This window comes from Amphibalanus amphitrite, unplaced genomic scaffold (genome assembly GCF_019059575.1).
Source record: "Amphibalanus amphitrite isolate SeventyFive unplaced genomic scaffold, NRLGWU_Aamphi_draft 000092F_arrow, whole genome shotgun sequence".
Classification (NCBI taxonomy): Eukaryota; Metazoa; Arthropoda; class Thecostraca; order Balanomorpha; family Balanidae; genus Amphibalanus; species Amphibalanus amphitrite.
Genome location: NW_024881588.1, coordinates 329,698 through 350,778, shown reverse-complemented (window position 1 = coordinate 350,778; position 21,081 = coordinate 329,698). Strand labels below are relative to the sequence as shown.

Sequence of the window (21,081 nt, the reverse complement as noted above, 5' to 3'; positions counted from 1 at the left end):
TTTCCCGTACAAACTTTCCTATGGGGAAAAAGTGAAATTTTCCTGCAGGACTGTGTCTGGGTAAACGAGAGCTTTCGATTGATACCCATTTTTAACCTCCTTGTGACGTCATTTCTAGGGGAAAACGGGTCATAAAGGTTTCCCTCTACCGGGGCCTTTTTTCCCCCTACCGAATCTGTGCTGTGCTGAATCTGTGCTGAATCTGTGCCAACTTCCGTTACATAGTTGAGTTAGGAGTTTGAGTTTTGAACTAGCGAGTTGCTTGCATTGCATGAGAAAAAGAAAGAGGCGGAGAGAGGACGCGGGTATTTAGCACGGCAAATGCCAAGGTCCTCGTTGATAATGAGGATGTTGAAGTGTTTTAGCAAATAAATGTTAAACTTACAAAGAGATACAATTCTACTGACTTTCAAAAGTTTCAGAAGCAATGGAGAAGCGGGAGAATTGCTGCCCTTAGCTTGAGACTGAGGTGAGACCTATTGCTTTTTATTGAAATTTAACGTTTGCTCGAGCAGTTACCTATTGCAAGGCTTGGAAGAGAACATGTTGAAGGTTTCTGGTTTATGCTCCTGATATGCATACCCATTTTCGGTTGACTTGCTCATTGTATGCTATTTAGGCTGACTCACTCGTATGCTATTTAGGAGAAATCCTTCACTTTCTTTGTCAGAGCAGGTTGAGGTGATGAGAGCAGCAGCAGTGCGAACTCCATGCTGGGAAGAGTGAAGAGGACATCCACCTACATGGACAAGGAATTGTTCCTGCCAATTTACAAAACTCTGACATGCCCTCACAAGGAATATGTCATTCAAGCTTGGACCTTGGTCCCCATTTCTCCAGAAAGATGCTAACAGGCTGGAAAGGATCCAAATGAGAGCAACAAAACTTGTACCTGAACTAGCCAATCTTCCATAAGTACCAAGGTTGTTTATGACCAACTTGACTGACATCACTGGCAGATCAAAGATTCGGGGGAGACATGATAAAGGCTCTTGAGCTTGCCTATGGACATGACAAGATGAATGCTGGAGAAGGGTTTTTGAAATTAGAGACCAGTACAAATGGGGAGAGGGCTTGCAGACATGCACACAGACTGCAAAAGCCAAGACATGTACAGTGCAGACACAATAAAACACCAATTTTGATGTCTCACAACCTGACTTGGGTTCAAGTAGTTTCAGAGGTGTCAACATATACATCAGGAGTTCTCTCCAAGTCATAGAGGTAGCACTTTCCCTTATGACCTTCAATGAACAGCTGTGGGTGCCCGGTGCACCTTCCTCTGGCTAAGGATGATAATTTCTGCTTTGCCACTGACCATCTCCCACAGGTTCTCAAGGCTTTGGAATTTGGATGATTGTTTCTTTAGACAGCAGGTCTCCCAACCTACTCGTTTCCATCCAGGTGACACTTCCCACATACTGGACCCGATCATAGCAAATGGGGATGGAATGGTATGAAACCCCAAACACGAAGTCGGCCTTGGAAAAGCGATCACGTCATTCTGGGGCTCCACCTGCTCTGTTACACTTGTGAACGAGTCCCGCCGGCAGATCATTGAAACTACTTAAAGGGGAACCCACAAAGGCTCATCAGGATGATTCAGGACGCATACTGGGAGTCTGGCAATCTAGGAAAAAACACCAGTTCATCATGGATTTTGTATGCTTAAGTGCACTGGAGTGTTTCCCAAGAAGCAAGAGGAAAAACAGCCATAAAAATATCCACATAAATGGCCAAGCTCTGCAACTAAAGAAGGGAAGGAAAGGCTGTGGGCGATCTACTCCCAGGCTCAAAACATTATCGACTTTACCAGAGATACCCGTTGCAGAAACCGCCTGCGGGCCTTGACTGGGAAATTGAAGAGAGACCTCCAGGAGAACCTTGTCAAGAATGTAAAAACCAATCCCGAGGTCGTCTGGAGATACTCGAATTCAAGGCTGAAGACTAAGGCGGGACTAATCTCATAGATCATAGATGCCTCTAGCTCCGTTGTGTGTGATGATGGTGGTAAGGCGCAACTCCTAAACGCCTTCTTTAGTATGAGGATCTGTCTCACATTCCGGAGCCAACCAGCTAGTTTGCTGGTAAGCAAATCGAAACTGTCTCTATCTCAGCTGAAGCAGCGCGACATAAACCTGACAACCTGAAGACTGACGCTGCCCCTGGCCCAGATGGCCTGCATCCATAACTCTTGCAGCTTGCTTCAGCGGCTGTGGCTGGCCCGCTGTCCTTGTATCGCGAATCCCTGAAGCAAGGTATTCTCCCCTCGATATGGAAATCCGCAACAGTGGTTCCAAACCTTGTTCCAAACCACAAAGAGGGAAGCAAGTACCCCGGGGAACTACCGGCCCATTAGCCTGACGTCCATCCCATGCAAGGTCATGGAATCTCTAGTGCGCGATGAGTTGGTCGAGTTTCTGACATCCACCGGCCAGCTGTGTAGACACCAGCATGGGTTCCGTCCCCGAATGTCCTGCAGTTCCCAACTTCTTGGGGTACTGGAGGACTGGACCAATATGCCTGAACAAGGAGAGTCTGTGACGTGGCATACGTAAAGTTTTGTAAGGCGTTTGACGCGGTACCACACGTCCGACTACTGAAAAAGCTTAGGTGCTTTGGGATCTCAGGCAAACTCCTGAAGTGGATTTAGGCCTTCTTATCTGGACGCACACAAAAAGTAGTCGTGAATGAGAGCCATTCGAAACCAACTGCCGTCAGAGGTGGAGTACCTCAAGGCTCAGTCCTTGGGCCCCTCTTGTTCCTGCTGTTTGTGAACGACATTCCCTCTGTGGTCGACTGCTCAGTAAAGATGTTTGCTGACGATACGAAGCTCTTTCAGACAATACGCAAGACAGTGTCTCCCGCTCAGGAGCCGCTGAGGTTGTGGGGACGGGCTGTCGCAGAGACCACCCCGCCCAACATACCCAACCGGCGAATGATGAGCAGAATTGAAACCCCACGCACTGTGTCGGAGGCTGATGCGGAGGGAGAGTTGGCAGTCTCACCGAATGGAGGTGGCAGATATCACTCTGCCCAACAATCGCCCATGCAGCTGGCGCGAGACCCAACGGCAACGACATCTCTCCGAGGCGACATCGATGCTCTGGTCGCATGGTCCGACCGCTGGCAGCTCCCATTCAACGAGGGGAAATGCAAAATCCCGCATCTGTGACGCAACAATCCTCGGGTCAAATACGACATCCGAAGACAATGTCTGGAGGCGGTTGAAGCTGAGCACAGGCTTGGTGTCTTCGTGGACTCCTCGTTCAAGTTCCGCAAACAGGCTGCCTCTGCTGCGGCGAAGGCTAACCAGATCCTGGGAATCATCAAACGGTCGCTCGAGCTTATCGACAAGTCAACTCTCCCACTGATGTACACAACACTTGTACGCCCACACTTTGGATACGGCAACGTGGCATGGGAACCATTCCATTGCGCCGACCAACTTCTGATCGAACCTGTCCAAAGGAGAGCAACGCGCCTGATAACTTCAATCAGACACCTTCCCTATGAAGAGCGACTACGATTTTTGAAGAACGCCTTCAAATTTAGACTTCACAAGCACTGGGCCTATCTGATGTAGGTATCATATTCCTACTGCAGTGATGTGCAAGGTCATGGAGTCGCTGATAAGGGACCGATTGATGGTATACGTCACCTCGAAAGGACTGTCCCCACTCGTCGCGTCACCAGCATAATTTTCCCCCACACCGATCCTGCACGGCACATCTGCTGGAAGTACTTGCTTACTGGAGCCGAGCGATCGGTGATGGGAGCCCTGAGTGAAGACGTCATATATTTGGACTTTCGAAACGAGCGCCTATTCGCTAAGCTGAGAGCATATGATGTGACTGGACACCTTGAGTGGATCAGGTCATTTTTGTCCAGTCGACAGCAACGAGTCGTCGTAAAAGGCCATCACTCCACCTGGTCTCCTGTCACCTGCGGGGTGCCACAGGGTTCTGTATTAGGGCCCCTTCTGTTCCATGTGTATAACAACGACATCCGCGACGCCGTGAGGTTCTGCGTCGAGATTTTTGCTGACGACACAAAATTGTACCGCTCTATTGATACTGCCGGTGATGCATCTCTGCTCCAGCTTGACATTAATGCTTTCACCACATGGTCCGTGCAGCTTGCGTTCAACCAGAGCAAGCGTGCGTCCTTGAACGTCGGGACCAGAAACTCTGGTCACTTCTACACCATTAATGGTGTCTGCCCCGCCTCCACCTCAGCCGAGAGAGATCTGGGTGTCCTGATCGACCTGGGCTGAACTTCAGGAGGCAGGCTTCCTCATATGTGTCGAAGGCTTAGCGGATTCTTTTTTTTTTCCTGATCCGGTGGTCGTTCTCGAATCTTATCGAAATCACCCTGCCGATTTCATTCAAGTCATTTGCCAGGACTCACCTTCAATACGGCAACCCCATGAAGAGCCCCTTCAATCGTGCAGAGATCAAGCTCGTGGAGCGAGTCCAGCGGCGCTTCTCGTTCAGTGCCCGGCATCAGGAGCAAGCCATATACCGGAGACTGAAGTGCCTGAGCTTCCTTCGCTGCTTCGCCGAAGGCTTCGTGGCGACATGGTCATGATTGAGTTGTACCAGCTGCTGCATAACGAGATCGATATCGACTCGGACAGTTTGCCAAGCATGCGTTCACGAAGTCCAACCACCGTGGCCATCTCTGGAAGCTGTACAGTGTACAAACCGCATGTCAAGTCAAGAGCCAGAAGACAACTCTTCACTGTTCGAGCGATCGACGACTGGAACTCCCACCCGACATCACTTGTCCAGGCCCCATACCTCAACGCCTTCAAATTTAGACTTCACAAGCACTGGGCCTATCTGATGTATCATATTCCTACTCATGATTAGAGGTGACCGCCAGTCACGAGCTTGACGAGAGCGGGACCTACAGGCGAGTTGCCCTTCTAAATTCTCGATATTGTCAGGTAAGGTAAAGGAAAACGGAATTTTGGAGAAATAGGTGAACGTCGCATCTGTCAACGTCTTATAAATAATTGACCAATAGTAGGTGCCGACAACGCGGACCTCTCTGCCGTCTTCCCCTCGGCGAATAACCTTCAGGGCAAGTCTTGTTCCAGCCATCCTGTTTGGTCCGGACGAGGTGACTGAGGTTCTCCCCACTGACCTGCGGGATGAAGTTGTGGTTTCGGTGATATATAATGAGTCGGGCGTCAACCATCTGTTATCCTGGAGTTTTGATACATGATTATCATTGAGGGCGATCGGGCGATATGACATAATGAGCTGTGGGCTGTTGCTGGTCTTCAGAATGGGGGTGTTGGTGGCCCCCTGCCACGCACTGAGGATGATGCCGTGCTCCCAGATTTGGTTGGCCAAACGTAGCAGGGCGATGTTGGCATTGGGACTGAGTGGCCGAAGGTGCTCGATGCACACCTGATCAGTGCCGGCTGCTTTCCTGGGCCCTGTTTCACGGCGGAGCGCTGCAGTGCGCTGCGCGCGTCGGCGCGTTGGGTTTCCATGGCAATATCAACAAACTTCCCTCTGACGCTACGCTATGACGTCATCGCAAAACGCCAGCACCCAAGCGCCAGCACCATCAGCACGCTAGCAGCATTCGCACTCAAACCTCTGTTCTCTCTGTACTTGGTTCTTTAGGACCTGTGTTCCAAACGCGATTCATCATAAGCTAACGGATCGCACGCAACGTCATTCGAGTGACGTCAGGGGTACGCCTCAGCTCCCAGCGCGCTGCAGCGCGCGCAGCGTCGGGCGGTGAAACAGGGCCCTGAGCTTCAGTACCCGAACCTGGGCTTCCATATCTGTCAAGCTGAAGGGGCGCGGACCTCTACTCCAGTGTTGAGACAGGACAGCCGTTTGATCTCATTTCCCCTCTTCATGGCCTGTCTCGCTTCGGGCAATGGACCTGGTTGCTCACTCCAGTGTAGGTCCTTACGAAGGTGTTGGTTTTCGAGCGGTCCACCATGGATAGCTTTCCATCTTTCGCGGTGGAAGCCCTTCACGGGCGGGCTTCTGACACAGCCTCCTCTATCCCCTGCAGCATCTTGCAAACTCGCTGGATGCTTGAGAGGCTGGCTTAGCTCCGTGTAAACGAAGTCTCTGAAGGTCCAGGCACAGGTCGACTTTTGCTGTTACGCCTGAACCTCCCCATTTGTCGCCCGACGACGACGTCGCCACGTTCTCTTGCAGCGGCGGAGAGATCAAGAGATCTCTTGCCTCGCGCCTGGCCGAGATCGTGACCACTACTCGAAGTCGTATGCGCCCAGGGCTTCGGGTCGTCGCCGTTATTGCTCCCTCCGGCCCCCTCAAAGTGGGGACGTAGTCAGTCGACTCGTCGCACCAGCGCCGCGTCGGTGTTCCGATCCTAATACTTCGACATAGGGGAGAGGGATAGCGTCTTCATGCCTTCTAAACTTAGGTCATAACCTTTTCTGATGTGTCATGTTTGCAGGCGAGTGAGCGGCGGCGCTTCGGGACGAGGTGACTATGGCAGGCCTGGGGGAGGCGGTGGACGGCGGCGAGCAGCCGTTCATGGTCTCCTCGTTGCCGCTGGTGTTCTGCGACGGACATCCCGTGGCGCTCGAGAACATGCCGGACGTGAGTTGCGAGTGTGCGTTGTGCTAATGTGAGCATGGACGCAACCCTTTGCGGGAGTTTTGTTAAATAAAGCTAACTATGTTGGTGTTTGCCTTCATTTTTTCGTGATAATCGCCACACTAGTATTTTAACGCACTTTATAGTAACGAAATGATGGTTGATCGGAAATATTGAATTAATAGTTCCGAAGGCGTTAACTTATTTTGATACGAATGAAGCTGGGATCTTTCTCGTTTCGCTCTGCCGTATTCGAGGTTTGCATTTTTCTACAAGCTGTACTGATGACCTGCGCGACTCTACCGTTACGGAATTGCGATCCTGGGGGCCAATGACCACTGTAGTCTGGGCGCCCAAAAACCCAATTCATCATCATCATCATCATCATCATCATCATCATCGGATTGCGATCCCGCGTCATCTAACCCGACCCTCCGCGCTGTCTCCGTGCAGCGGAGCCTGGTAAAGTTTGTGCGCTTCCTGCTGAAGTGCGCGCTGGGCGTGGATGAACACCGGCTGCGCACGGTGCGGCGGCCCTCCTGGTGGCCGCGCACCGTGCCTTACTTCAACCTCAAGGCCAGCAACGAGGTCAATAAGGTATGTGGGGGTCACGGTGGTCGGTTGCACTAGGCTGTGGTGGAGACGTGAGTTCAGGGCGACGTTTCAGTGTGCGCGAGTGAGGCATTGGCATTTGCTGTACTTCATTACGTAACATCTAGGCCCGAGGCGATGCCTTGGCTTATCATGCTTAATGGATACGATTTGGTTTATGGCTTGCGCCATGCGTGTTTGTAATTGTGATAAGAAGTCCTAACTGGTTTGTCGCCCTGACACGTTCAGGGCCACGCGGAGCGGCTGCGCGAGCTGGTACGCTGCTGCTACCGCGGCGCCGACTGCGAGTACCTGATGCGCTTCTGTGCCGACCTCGAGCCGCACTGCGTCAACGGCAGGATGGCCTTCAAGAACAACTTCGACGGTAGCTCGTCTCTGTACGAGCTGGCCACCAACCGGCTGGTGGTCACGTGCCGAAACGAAAACCTTGTGAGTGTGCGAGATACGTCGGGCGAACCCAGCATCATTGGAGATGGGGTTTGGGACAATATGCCGACTCTGGTGTCATTGGCAGTTGGACGTTCTGTCAAATTTGCGTCCTCACCTTCACTTTGGATAGTTAAGTAATAAGTATCGAACAATTTCTTTCAGCATAAGTTTCGATTATTTTTATTGAGAGTTGAGCACTGTCTTTGTCGGTGACACATTGCGCGTCGTCAAACGCATTGTCTGCTTCCAACTTCTTCCCCACTCCTCCCCACTCATTTCACACACCCCGTTCCGCGATGTTCGCTCAGGAGTACGACCGTCCGAAGAGCGGGCCGCTGTCGCCTCGTCGGCACCTGCTGCCGCGCCAGCTGTCGCGCAGCGCCAGTCAGCAGCTGGCCATGGTGCAGCCGCCGCCGGATGACATCTTCCTGTGCGACACGTGCAGCGCAGAGTTCAGCTCGGTGGACGCCGTTCAGGTCAGTGCTGTGGGTATTGTATTGATACAGACAGTGTGGGGATGTGACACCGGCTGGAGGTCGTTGTGGTTGAGGACACCAGCATATTATGAAGTGAGCATGCGCTGCTGTGCTAGCGAATATCATCTGTGAAGCAGCTACCCGGAGAGTGACTGGTGCATGACATCAATTAGTTGATAAGTGTCATCCACCAGGACGTTATCGTTATCGTATCGTTAGTCGGACTATGTCCTTCCCTAGACGAATGTTCATTCTCTGTTTGTCTGAATCCAACCATCTGACGGCCGTTTGTGACTCACGTTTCAGGCCCACGAGCGGCAGTGCGGCGTTCCGGCCGCCGAAGAGGGCCCGCCGTCCGATACGGAGTCGGTCACTTCTGAGCCGGAGGTGCAGTGCGCCAGCCAGAGTCGCTTCCTCAGCTACGTGGGACTGGCGCCCGCCGACGGCTCTGGCAAGGAGGTACGTGCGCAGCCGCGACTTTGGCTCAGTTTGTCGTGGAAGGTTGTCGCTCGTGCTCCCTGGATTGCAGGATGCCCACCTGAGCTTAATTTGATATCTAGCTGAGGCTTTCGCGGTGTATTTTTTAGTTGGTCACAAGCAACGCTTTTATGATTTGGTGTAAGGAGCTTGTCTGAACGTCTACCTCTTCCCCACCCAGCCGTACTCGTCGCCAACCAAGCGGGGCGGCGGCGGCGCCGCTGCGTTGGCCCGGTTACGCCGCGGTCCCAGCCTGTTACTCCGCTATCAGACGATAGACGTCAGCTCCCCACTGGGCCGGAGACTGGGCGCCGGGCAGCCGCCGTCCGACCAGCACCCGCCCGAACATGAAAAGTACTGTGAAGACAGCGAGCGCAAACGGTGAGAGGGCTGTGGAGGTGAACATGATTTTGTGGTTTTGTGGTACTGAAGTTCGTCGTGGGCGGGTGACGCAAAGGGTACAGTTACAGAACATGAATGCCAATGAAACGTGAGCATTTCCTCTCTTCACCGTTCACAGCGTTCACCTCACAGCACCGTTCATAGAACCAGGAGGCTGACACTTTTCGTTGTTATAAATGGAGTTTTCTGTGGGAAGCAGTTACGTTGAATTTTGAAACCGCATGATCCATTGTCGCACCAACCCTGACAGTGCCCGTGTCGTTGCCAGCTTGGCGCGGCAGCCTTCGTTCCCCGTCTCGTGGCGTCCGCCGCGGAAGGGGCGGCACATTGTGTACGGCTGGAGTCACCTCTACTGCTTCACGGCCGCACAGCGCGCCGAAAGGCGACGCACCATCCGCGCCGGTGAGCAGGGGAGCCGCTGCGTCGAAACGGAGGAGAAGGATTTCAGATATGCTCAATGCCCATTGCTCATCATGTGTCACACATTTCCTTGGGTCACTATAAGAGTAGGGTGGTGCAACCTATATGGAGATGGGGTAAGCGACCCAACGTTTCCCTCTTGGCTTTATGTTAGCGTTGCACGTCATATTTATCAGGCTGTGTATTCTGGCAGTCACCACGCCCCTGAACCTGTGGTAACGTCGGTGACTCCTGGTTCTGTCCGCAGGTCTGACGGACCAGGCTCGCCGGCTAGTCCAGACCGTGCTCCCCTGCTCAGTAAGACTCACCCGGCTCACCGCGGAGGAGATCAAGGAGGCGACCCGCCCGAGACCGGCGCCCGTCCAGCCGCTCTGGAGGCCGCCAGCCTCCGTGCGCGGTACACTATGGCGACCTGGCCAGACACTCGTCAGCCCCGACCCGTACCGCGTGGCCGATCGGAGCGGTGCCCGGTACGCCACTTCGGCACTCGCCGCCGCCGCCGCCGCGGCAGCCGCAGCCTCGACATCAGGTGCAGTGGATCCTCGTGCGGTCTCCGGCAGTGCGAGAGCCCTCAGAACCTTTCGGTCGCCTCGCACGGGACTCCCGGCTGGCATGACGCGTCCCAGGACAGCGCGAGCAGAGACCACGCCCTTGTCGCTACCTTCTGGCCTCTCCATCAAGTGTATCACCCCGCAGAACGTGGCGCCCAAGCCCCAGATCAAAGTGGCCACAACACCTTCCACTCGGGGGGCCGTGTGGCGGCCGACTCTGGTAGGTACTGGCGGGAAGGTCATCAAGCCGGCGCTGGTAGGCGCTAGCGTCGTTCTCACGCCGCCATTGGCTCGTGGACGCAGCCAGGTACGGTACCCGACGGTCAGAGGTCGTCCTCAGAGTGGCGGAGTCAAGGCGCTACGGAAGCCCGTGCCAAGCAAGCCGCTCATTGGGAAGGAGCTGAAAGATAAGGAGACTGTCGTGATCGACCTGTGTTCGAGCAGCGACGAGGAAGGCGACCCACCGCCCGCCGCTCCGCCGCCGCTGCCGCCACCACCGCGGATCAAAGTGGAGACCACCGCCTCGCAGGCTGCCACGTCAACCAACGGTTCTAGTTGGCAGTCAAAAAACGCGCATAGCCATTGGTCGCGGAGCTGCGGGGGCTTGGCCAATGGTGTCAGCAGCTTTGCCTCGCTCGACGCTGGACACGATGGCGGTTTGTCGGATGGACGGCTGACTACAGCGGAAGACACCACGGCCGCGCTCTCTTTAACGCTGAGCCCAACTGTGGCCTGGACTTGTGGAGACCAAGACTGTGGAGCTATTGGCGCCAAGCGCTATCAGACAGTGTCAGTCGATGAAGGCGATACCTGCTGTGATGCTGGGTCGGTGCTTCAGTCGTCGCAGATCAGTCCCATGGCGTCAGCGAGAGACCCACGGGAGAAGCTTCCGCTGTCTTCGACCGAAGATCCGCCCGTCTCCTATTCCCGGAGAACCGACGACGTCATGGCGGTTTCCGCCAAAGAGCTTCGAGCAGCATCAGATCATGGCTGTGAGGGAGACGCCTTCAAGGTAGACTTCGATGCGCGCTGGTTCTGGACCTTGGCGAGCCGCGCCGCCTAGCATCGGCAAATGCCAACGCCTCGGGTTTCCCCAAGATCTCATGATGCCGTTGGGCTGGGCGAGACAACCATCAACCACCAAGCCGACGGCTACGAGGCAGCAGCTATCCAATCATCGGGATTATATTGAAAGTGAGCTGGGCGAAAAGAGACAGATCGTGTGAAGCCTTACCCTCTGTGAAAGGAGAGCCTAGCCAAGCTGCGAATGCTGGTGGCACTTCTTGATGGGTTGAGCAAACGAATGCACATTGGATCCCTGATACCGTGTCGCTGTTGGAAAGCGCAATGAGTGATCCCCAGCGCCTAGAGAAGGTGATGCGAGTGTGACCAGCTTGGCGATGTGTCCAGCTTCGGAGACGCTTGGTTGGTTGCAGTGCAAGAGTTTGATTCTGCGCCCCCACTAGCTCTCGTCCATTGTAACTAAGTTGTAGGTCATGTGTAAACTTAGCCCTGCTGAAAGCCTTTTCAAATTTTGTTCTGCGGTTTTTCGCAATCAAAAACACTATTTTTGTCAACTGCGAAGTGTTGGTATGACTGAACGCATACTAGCCCTGGAAAGCAAGCTTGCAGACTGAACGGTGGTGTGTGTCGGATGGCGGCTGGACTGTCACCATGAACATTAAGTGTCTGGTGTCAAGAGCAGACGCTTGTACTGAGCACTGACCCAAGTCACAACGTTCGCTGTCTTCGTGACACAGAATCAGTCGAGGGCCAGCTTGCCTGGCTGCGATTGGTTCCTTTCCTTGAATGGCATTGCAGAAGATCATTATCATAATCACCTTGCGAGTAGCCGGTATTCGCCAAATATGTCGTTCACCTTGAGAGAAGCAGCTGTGTAGCCGTCACCTTTCTTTCAACACACAAGCAACTCTAGGCACTGTTTATTGTTTTCGTTTGACAGAGAAGGATGGGTAGCACTGAGCTGATTACCGTTTTTGTCACTGATGTTTGCTGGTCGCACACCTTGCCTCATTTTCACTATTTATTTTAGTTAGTTCACTAGCAGGAAAGCTTTTCTCGAATAATGTCCTCGGTTTTCGATTGATGTTTTCATGGGATACTGGTACGGCTGTGTTGTGGTTAAACCAAGCTGAAAACACCCCACTCTTACATCTATTTATGTGGTTATCTGTTTCCTCGTTTCAGCCCTGTATATATCGCATGCGTTTGCATACGGATTACGGAGTATCAGTACACTTGCGATCCAGTAAGGTGCTGTCCGGTTATGCTCGGTGCTATGCTGGTCTACAGATCAAGCGGCTATGGGCTTAGTTTGTCACTAGATGTGCCCTTAACCGATGACTTCATTTTGCACAGAAAGACGCCATGCCGTTACTTTGGCTTACAATCCTTTGGTATTGAACTGGGATTTAGCATACTCTTTCATGGCCAGCGTTGCTTTCGTTTCTGAAAGGCCATACACGCAAATTACGTCTCACCAGTGTAAAGTTTTTTTTTTCCATTTCTAACATAGAAATATATTTTACAGACTGAGTTTTTACAGTTCTAACAGCATGGAAGAAATCGTAATTCACTCTACCATGCATGGTGAAATCGTATTTGATCATCCGTTCCGTCACGACAAAATGTGGCATAAAATGATTGATTGGTATGATGATCGGAATAAGCTACACTAGGAGGAGTAAACTAGGACATTTGGCACTTTAGGAACGTTACCAGCGTCTGATAGATTCGTCGGCCATTTTATGACGGATATCCGAAACAGACATTATGCTGCAGCATGTCCAATAGGATAACCAAGAAACCCCAGTGTGTGGATGGTTTGGCTCATCCCGTGTCCGTGTGTAGTTAATTGCTGAGTTTATTTTCGCCCACTTACTACAAGTGTACCTTTCGCCTTGAACCCTCAGTCGCTGAACGCCTGAACGCTGAACGCATTCATTTGGTCTGCTGTCAAGATGGCGGGGCTGTGGTCTGTGCAGTTGGGGCCGAGGCCCGACCGAGTATTGGTCTTTGATTAGTGTCGCTAGATCTGTTCAGGCCAATGAGCTGGTCCGGTGACGTGGTCATTTAATGTACATTGATGTATGATGTCTCGTTCGAAATCGCCAATAAATGTCTGCCCCATATAATTAGGTATTGTTGATAGCCTGTGCTGGTAATATAATTTTATGTCGCCACAGACGCTCTTAAAGAACATGTGTGCATTGTTTCAGGCCAGCTAGAGCACCTGAGCCCGCACAAGATGACCGTCGCCTTATCGCGAAGGAGTCCAGTGAAAGCTCACATCACATCGCAAGAAGATTTAGTGACGACAGCTTCGCATGGCTTCAAAACGTCATATGCTGAATCAGACTGGAACCCCGGAACATCCATCCTCTAGGCTTCTGGAGCCTTTTACATAGGTACCAAGGCCATCTGTAGATAGGCACTGTGGGGACATCGTTTCCTGCAGTTGCCCGTGGGCCGTGAAGGCTGCCAACAGCGAAAGCAGCTGAATGGATGCTTTCTTTCTACTGGATACCGAGGATGTTCCGTACCAATTTATACGGAGGCCACTTTACGAGACAATCTTCTGTTCTGTCTCACCACAGCCAGATGAGACATGAATTATGATTAATGCCTCGAGGCTCAAACTCGCTGTGCATATCTCTCCCTGCTTCGTTACTCTCGGACATTTTCCAGGTTATCGCCAGCTTCCGTTCGAGTACCCAGAACGGCCAAACTTCACAGAATGGCGAGTCTTATAGAGGATCAAGGCAATCGTCGCGGCCTCAGACAACCTCTGCGGTTCCACTGAGCTAAAGAAGGGAGAGCCACAACTTGTTGCCGATCGCGTGGCCACTGGCCAACCATGGCATGCGAACACAAGCAGGAAAAATTCCGCACCAGCGAGAAACGCTTCGGAGTAGTGTTGCTAGCCGGACAGCCAGTTGGCTGGGCCCTGCGGCGTTTCGAGGTCATAAGGCCAAGACGGAGAATGTGGAACACAGAATTTGCGTCGCTCAGATGAAGATTGAAGGAATGAGGAATCAAAGCACAATTTCCAGGGCTGATGCGAAGCCATAACCTAGTGCTGTAAGTCTCGTTTGAAGTGATGGTTGCGGGATCGAATGGCGTCAGATTCCCGCGGAAATACAGACTGGAGGTTCTAGGTTTGAGTCCTGGTTGGTCGAACCGAGAGCAGGCGATATGAATTATGAACTCCAAGTTGACACGCCAAAGACGATGGCCCAGCCAGCAATATAAGTCTGGGCTGTATCTGATTTTGCTCTGGCTAGCCCCGGCATCTTTTAACTCCGGCCGAGGTACGCGCTAGGTCTGGGGCTGTACTGGACGAAGTACGGGCAAGGCCTGGGGCTCTACTGGAGCTGCTACACGATCCCGGAGCTCGCCCGCACCACAGCCGGAGCCCGGACGTAAGCCGTATCAGCCGAGCCGTACCTCAACCGTAAGCCAGAGCAGCAACGAGACAGCCGGACCTAGCCAATAGCCAAAGCACGCCGTGGCAGGCAGCCGGACTTGAGCCGGGCTTGGCGGTCCGAAACCATACCATCTCCGGATCGCGCTACGGCAAAGACTGGCTAGCCGGAAAAGAGCTATATCGACTCAAAATCCTGTTCCAGACGGTATTCCGTCTACACTGGCGCAAATCTGGCATGCCGGAGTTGCCGGGGCAAAAAGGACTTGGGCCAAACCCAGGGTATATAGAACAACGGGTACACCAACGACGCGGAAAGCGCCCATTTTACCTGGATAAGTTACATGGAAGGTAATATATTTTTTGAATATGGAATAAATAGAGTATTCTATTCTGACGCGTAAAGCCAAATTCATAAAGCAGTTATTTTTAAATTACATGAACCAGAAATAACATACTAACCATAGTTTAAAACTTAGCATAAAGTTAGTTGAAAAGCCTATAGTTGATACTAAGATGGAAGGAATCTATGAAAGGCGGAAATGCCGCAGCTGTTTCATTCTTAAAATGTGTTCGCAAGCAGGATTTACGTGATGCTAGCGACATCTATTAATGTAATCGGGGACGCTCATTGGCTGATCGAGTCCGTGAGCAGTATCGCTAACTTACGCTAGTACAGGGTTGAGGCAATGTGCGCATGCGCAGGAACTAGTGCTCTCATGGAGGGGATTTTGGTATGTACCTCGGGCAGCGCCCAATGCTTTTTGGACCTGTTATGGCCTCCGCATCGAAAAACGTTAGCAAGGGGGGCATTCCACGTCAAATCAAACACCGAAATCCGTCATCCCCTTCGATTTGTCTGAAAATTTGTAGGCAGACTGGGCATGGTTCAAAACTGAGTTACGCATAATATTTTCGAAATTTGATAAAGTATCGCTGAGATATAGGTTATCGAATATAGCCAAAAATGCCACACATCAATTTTTAAAATGTCTATAACTCTGGTTCCTTTTCTGGTATCAAAATGATATTAACAGGGTCTTGTAGGCAATTGATAAGGCTTTGATTTTTAATTATAAAACTAAATTGAAGTGACCTTGAAATGCATTTGACCTTGAATTAAAACAGAAAAATTTAAATAGCAAAAAACACGTCACCTTCGATTCGGGTAATTTTTACATATTATGTCCGTCACAATGTTCCTAACCATCTGTGAAAAAATTGGAGTGGGCCATTCATAACTCTCGTGGCAAACGCCGTTTTCATGCTTCAACATCACGCAACCGCGCGTGACCTTGAAAGACAGTCAAGACATGCTTGCTTGTGTACACTTTCTGAAATGAATGATTGTTGATTAGTGATATCCCAAACTCTGCGAGAATGGAAATACATAGTCATCGTAGTCAAGCATTCAAGTTCCATAGTAAAAGTGTCTCAGGCAAACGGTATTTTGCGGTGAATTTTGAGCCGTGTGGAAATGCATCATGAAGCCAAAAATTCAACGAAAACATTATCACGCAACGATATCTTCACGTCATCTTCACTATACGAAAGAATATACATTTTTGAGTATGTATGGGGAATTTCTAGTTTATAATCCAATAATAAATATGGCAGTTAGAGACCTGCTAAGAGTAACATGTCGTCGGCTGAGGCGGGATCGGCCGACGCGGGAAACGCAGCAATCACAATTTTGTGTTTACACGTTCATATTTCAATTGTTTACCAACCGATTTTCAAAATTCTTACACCATAAGATTGCCTGTACATTTCTTAGTCTTCTCACAAAATTTGACGCGAATTGAACGTAATCAGCGGTAAGGAGCGCGATGTAAAGACGGAACCGTTCCGTTCCATCCCGGCACAGTCTACAATTCAGGCGGCGGCTAGCGATCGGCGCCGGCTGCCGAGTCGCCGCGTCGCCGCGGCGACAGGATGTTCACTTTACACCGCTATTACTACACCAGTTGTGAGCCGATTTTCTTCTTGCTTGCACGATGAGATGTGCAATTCAATTTTGGACAGGTAGCTATAATTAATTTCGCATTAATACTATGAGATATTGGCGAAAAACAGGAGGGGTGGGGCGAAATTCACTCTTCCCCCTCCACTGCGCGTGCTAACATACGTTTGCATATGTGCCATTTTCTTCAAAACTTATGAATGGCCCACTCTAATTTTTTCACAGGTTGTTAAGAATATGGTAGGCAATAAAATATATGAAAATTAGCCAAATCGAAGGTGACGTGTTTTTTGCTATTTCAATTTTTGTGCTTAAGAACAGAGTTAAGCAAATTTCAAGGTCATATATTTAAGTAGGTGCAATTCTAAACAAATGCTTAAGAAATTAACTAAACAGTTAGGTTTATTTCATTCAAATCAAACAAGTACAACCAAAGTTATGGTCGTTCAAAAATATAAAGATGCAACATTTTGTAAAAATTCGATGCCCTATATTTAGAAGACCTGTGGTCAGAATGTGCAAAAAAACATCAATGTAATGTTCGGGGCGACACAGGAACTCGCTCACAAATTTATAATGAAATCGCTGATGGTAAGGTGCAAAACAGCCGATTTTTGTTCGATTTGACGTGGAATGATAAAAAGGTTGTAGAGGAAGCTTGAGGCTACCTTTCCCCACAATAATATTGGCACTTTATCTTTCAGCTTACGTGTGGGGCTCGCTTGAAAAAGGTCGATTTAACATGCAAACCCTATGGGGTAGTAGTTTTTGAGCGCCCATTTGGCCTAATGCTACCAACTGTTACTGGCTACCCCTGGCCAAACCAATCTGCTGGCGGCCGGCGGGGCGGGGGAGGGGTCAGACGGATGATGAAAGGCATTTTCTGGTCCCGGAAGTCGCACTCACCGAGTCATGGTAGGGTCAAATTATGACCCGGCTGATGGTAGGGTCAAATTATGACCCGGGAAGGAGGAGGTTTGTTAGCGGTGAGGGGGTAAGTGCTAAATAAACACGCTTTACGAGGTAAAGCGAATAGTGAAATCACGCAAAAAAATGCTGAACCATAGTCCATAAATGAAAAGCGCAGAAGAAATATATATATGACAGGGGTTCTTGTGGTTTGGCCGTTTGGCCAGGGAACACAGTTATCTAGCAGGTGAATATTTCAATGACGTCATATTCTTAATCAATATGACAGCTGCCTTCTTATTGGGCATCCTTGTGCGACCAGCAATCCATTCGTCGCATATTTACGTCTGGACAACGGGTGTGTATCAAATGTACCCAAGTACAGTCGGACCCAGAATCCAACGGGACCCAAGATTCATAAGTACCCAGGTGCCTCAGGCTATACGGAAGTACCATAGCGACGTTGGGTCCCAAGGTCCAAGGTTGCCAGAATATGATTGGCTGAGCAGGCAGACCAATCGAACGAGCTGTTAGAAACTACTGTAGCTCAGTACACTCTCTGACAGTGGGCAAGTGCGGTGAAGAGTTCGCATACCAAAGTGACCCTTCCGGAGGACCGGCGGCCGGCGCCCAGTCAGGTAACAATGGGAAGGGTCGACTCGGAGGGACGGCCCGCCGCGCCGCACGGTGACAGCTGATTCCCGGGACGCTCAAGTGTCGCCTGTCAGACGCGTCGCCTGCCTCCCCCCTCCCGCCCCGCCGAGCCGCACAAAGCAGCCGGACCCTGTCGCGGAACGAACCACCCGACCATGCTGTCATCATCGGCGGCGAACTGAACTGAATGTCTTTCTGAGTCGTGGCGCTGAGCAAGCCTGAATAACCGGTCATGCTTGCGTATTACATGCTTCAGCACTGCTGTGAGCCATATTTTATGATTGCGGATCTTTCGCCGGCACAGGGGGGGGGGGGGGGTTGATGAGGTTTTTCGCGAATTAACTCGCGTAAAAAGCGGCCGATCGCGACGAAACTTTCAGTACCCTCGCATTGATCAATTTTACACCTACCCTGAAAATTTCATGACCCTGACCCAAATGACCTTTGACCTGTGACCTCTTTTCCGAGACCATGTTTGGCCGGAATCGCGATTCGGCGTATGTCGTCTCGCATTAGCCGCGCGTTTGCAAGCTTTTCGTGGTTTCAAACGTTCAAACATGTGATTTGATGTTGCTCCCATACATTAGGGTGGGTGTCAAGGTCACCTGAAGGTCAGGTCAGGTCATTGACCTTTGGTGACCTCGGGTGACCTCGGTTCACCTTTTCGAGTTTTACATGTTTCTAGCCTAGTTTTTGGAGCTGAATTCGAATTTAGCAATCATTTTAACATTTACGAAGTAGTTTTGGTGCCTTCGTAACATGTTACGAAGCTGTCAGAGGTGGTTGACACGTATTACGAATACCCGTCACAACCCCTACCGGTTGACCTGACCTGACCTGACCCGACCTGGTCTAAATGCTTAAAGACATCATCTCTGATCAAAACTAACACGATATTCGTGATCGTGAAATTACAGGTATGGTAAAACGTCCCAACTCTGGTTGTCACCTGGTTATGAGTATGAGTTCCGTTTGTATAGATAATGCATTTAATATTCCAGTTTTGGCGGTACTACTCTATTATTTAGGTAAGCAGAAACGTATTAACGTCAGTAACGTGCTTTGGGAGTCCTATATGATTGGATGGAGAACCGTTAAAAAAGCAATACTTCAGCATTTGCAAGCAAAGCTACCTAGCTCAATAAATTCACCCATTGCAAAAAAAAAAATACTGTTTTCAATGTCTTCGTCATCTATTTACCCCAATCAGCAACAATGCATCACAATATACTATATAGCCATTTCTGGATTGTGGCAATTAAATAAAATGGTCAAGGCTGAAACAGATTTTCCGCAGTCAGGAAATGGCATGCGAGAGCCTATTCAAATACATTTCAATCCTTCCCGCATCAAACGCATGCGGGAGGTGCGTACGATTGATGCGAGCGTGATTCAATCAATTTGAATAGGCTCTCGCATGCGATTTCCTGACTGCGGAAAGAGTCTGTTTCAGCCTTATTAGAAACCATGCCGGTGCGTTTTGTGAATTTTACAATGCTTGTTTGTAGCGGTATATCTTATACCTATAATCTGTCATTTATCCCGCGTCGTAGTCAGTATTTTCAATTGCTTCACGTGCTAAGAGAGAAAATTATCAGATGTTGAGTAATATATATTACTGACCGGGCCGACGAAATTATTTGGAAACGAGGTTTGCAAAATTGACGGAGGCCCGAGTGCGGAGCACGAGGGCCGGAGTCAAATTTTCGGGTCAGTCGAGGTCAGTAAGATTTTTCCTACATGCCGCATACCTGCTAAGTATTTTCGACTGGTTTTTGGTGACACTTTTATACAATTGTTTTGTCCATAAGTTCCTAACAGTGATTGCGCTACTGCTGTGGATAAAGCTTTAAAGGAAATTTATAGAAGAAAATGCGTCAAAATACCTTACTTCAAAAAGAATCGCGTCTGAAAATGTCAACTAAGAATGGCAAAACAACTGGATATCCGAGGAACATAATACATGAATAATTTGCCACGACATAAGAACAAGAAGAAGGTATAATATTCCTAGTGATTTAACGTGAATTTTCCAGTGCTCTTGCAAGAATCTTTTCTTTATTTATGTAATCGTACTTTGTTGATGCCCTATGGCTAAATTTTCGTGAAATACATTATATTTTCCATAGTTTACATGTTTGTTTCGAGGAAAGGACTACAACTGTCAAATAATATAATAACGCAATAACTTAGGCCCAAGGTATCAGTAGTAGACATATCAAACGAAGATAAGACAACAAGCGATAACGGATTTCGATTAATAGGCGCATATCACCATAAATTCGGGTTTGTAGCCAATACAAAATATTTCAAAACCCTTGATAAGCAGAGCAGATATTTCTTACCAAAAAATGTTAGTTTTCTAATTTTACGCGGCAAATATCATGCAATAATTATGTCAATTATACATTCCCTGTCAATTAAACCTCTGGGCTAATGCGATAAACTGTAGTTTAGAGGTCATTGCCCTGGGCAGTAAACTCGGGCAGTAATATATAATACTGAACGAGGCCGGTGTAAATAAATTTTCAAGACCGAGGTCCTTACTGGATTTTTGAACGAGGCCGAAGGCCGAGTTCAAAAATCAGTAAGGACTGAGGTCTTGAAAATTTATCACCGGCCGAGTTTGGTATGTATTTTACTGTATGCCAACGATAAATTTATTTTCTGGACCGAAGCTCTTAGCCGACTTAGGAACGAGACCATCCCAAAATGTTGGCTTTAGTGCATTCTGGTAATGCATTTTTGACCGTGGTCAATTTGCTTACACCAGTTATTACCACACCCCTCTGGCTAATGTATTTGAATAGGCCAGGCATACAGTAAACTTTTGTTTCCTGCTCGGCCTATCAAATAACATGGCATTTTGACACCGACAGTTTCTTGGTCATAGTTTTACTGCCCGGCTCGTGCTGTGCTTAAGACATACCCCGGCATGTAGGAAATGATTTGTTTAACAGGTTCTAGACGTGTAACAGTTGTTAAACGTCTACTGTGACGATTAACAAACTGTTAAACGTCTAGTATACATTAAATGAAATATGTCGGCGGCACGGGATAAAATTATTAAACCGCTCGTAGGTAGAAAAATCTTTTAAACGTCTCGCCTATCGGCTCGACGTTTAAAAGATTTGTTGTAGGGGAG

At 49.7% G+C, this 21,081-nt stretch overlaps 1 protein-coding gene across 2 annotated transcripts; it reads left to right on the top strand.

The window, feature by feature from the left end:
* The first annotated feature begins 206 nt into the window (after window positions 1–206).
* Window positions 207–13,121, top strand: LOC122380149. 2 transcript variants are annotated; one of them, XM_043363013.1, is made up of 9 exons: window positions 207–469; window positions 6,457–6,602; window positions 7,053–7,196; window positions 7,440–7,640; window positions 7,949–8,116; window positions 8,423–8,575; window positions 8,775–8,974; window positions 9,264–9,397; window positions 9,663–13,121. In XM_043363013.1, exons 2-9 carry the CDS (start codon window positions 6,492–6,494, stop codon window positions 11,027–11,029), a joined length of 2,478 nt encoding a protein of 825 aa, XP_043218948.1. In that variant the 5' UTR covers window positions 207–469; window positions 6,457–6,491; the 3' UTR covers window positions 11,030–13,121. The 2 variants fall into 2 exon arrangements, with proteins under 2 accessions (XP_043218948.1, XP_043218949.1); XM_043363014.1 differs by lacking the exon at window positions 207–469 and adding an exon at window positions 791–923.
* The last annotated feature ends 7,960 nt before the right edge of the window (window positions 13,122–21,081 follow it).

What these genes read in the sequence shown, in the direction of transcription:
- LOC122380149 (XM_043363013.1), top strand. Translation starts at nt 6,492, where the DNA reads ATGGCAGGCCTGGGGGAGGCGGTGGACGGCGGCGAGCAGCCGTTCATG. An exon ending in CGCTCGAGAACATGCCGGAC is followed by an intron (nt 6,603 to 7,052) that starts GTGAGTTGCGAG and finishes GTCTCCGTGCAG; the next exon opens with CGGAGCCTGGTAAAGTTTGT. An exon ending in GCGACGCACCATCCGCGCCG is followed by an intron (nt 9,398 to 9,662) that starts GTGAGCAGGGGA and finishes TTCTGTCCGCAG; the next exon opens with GTCTGACGGACCAGGCTCGC.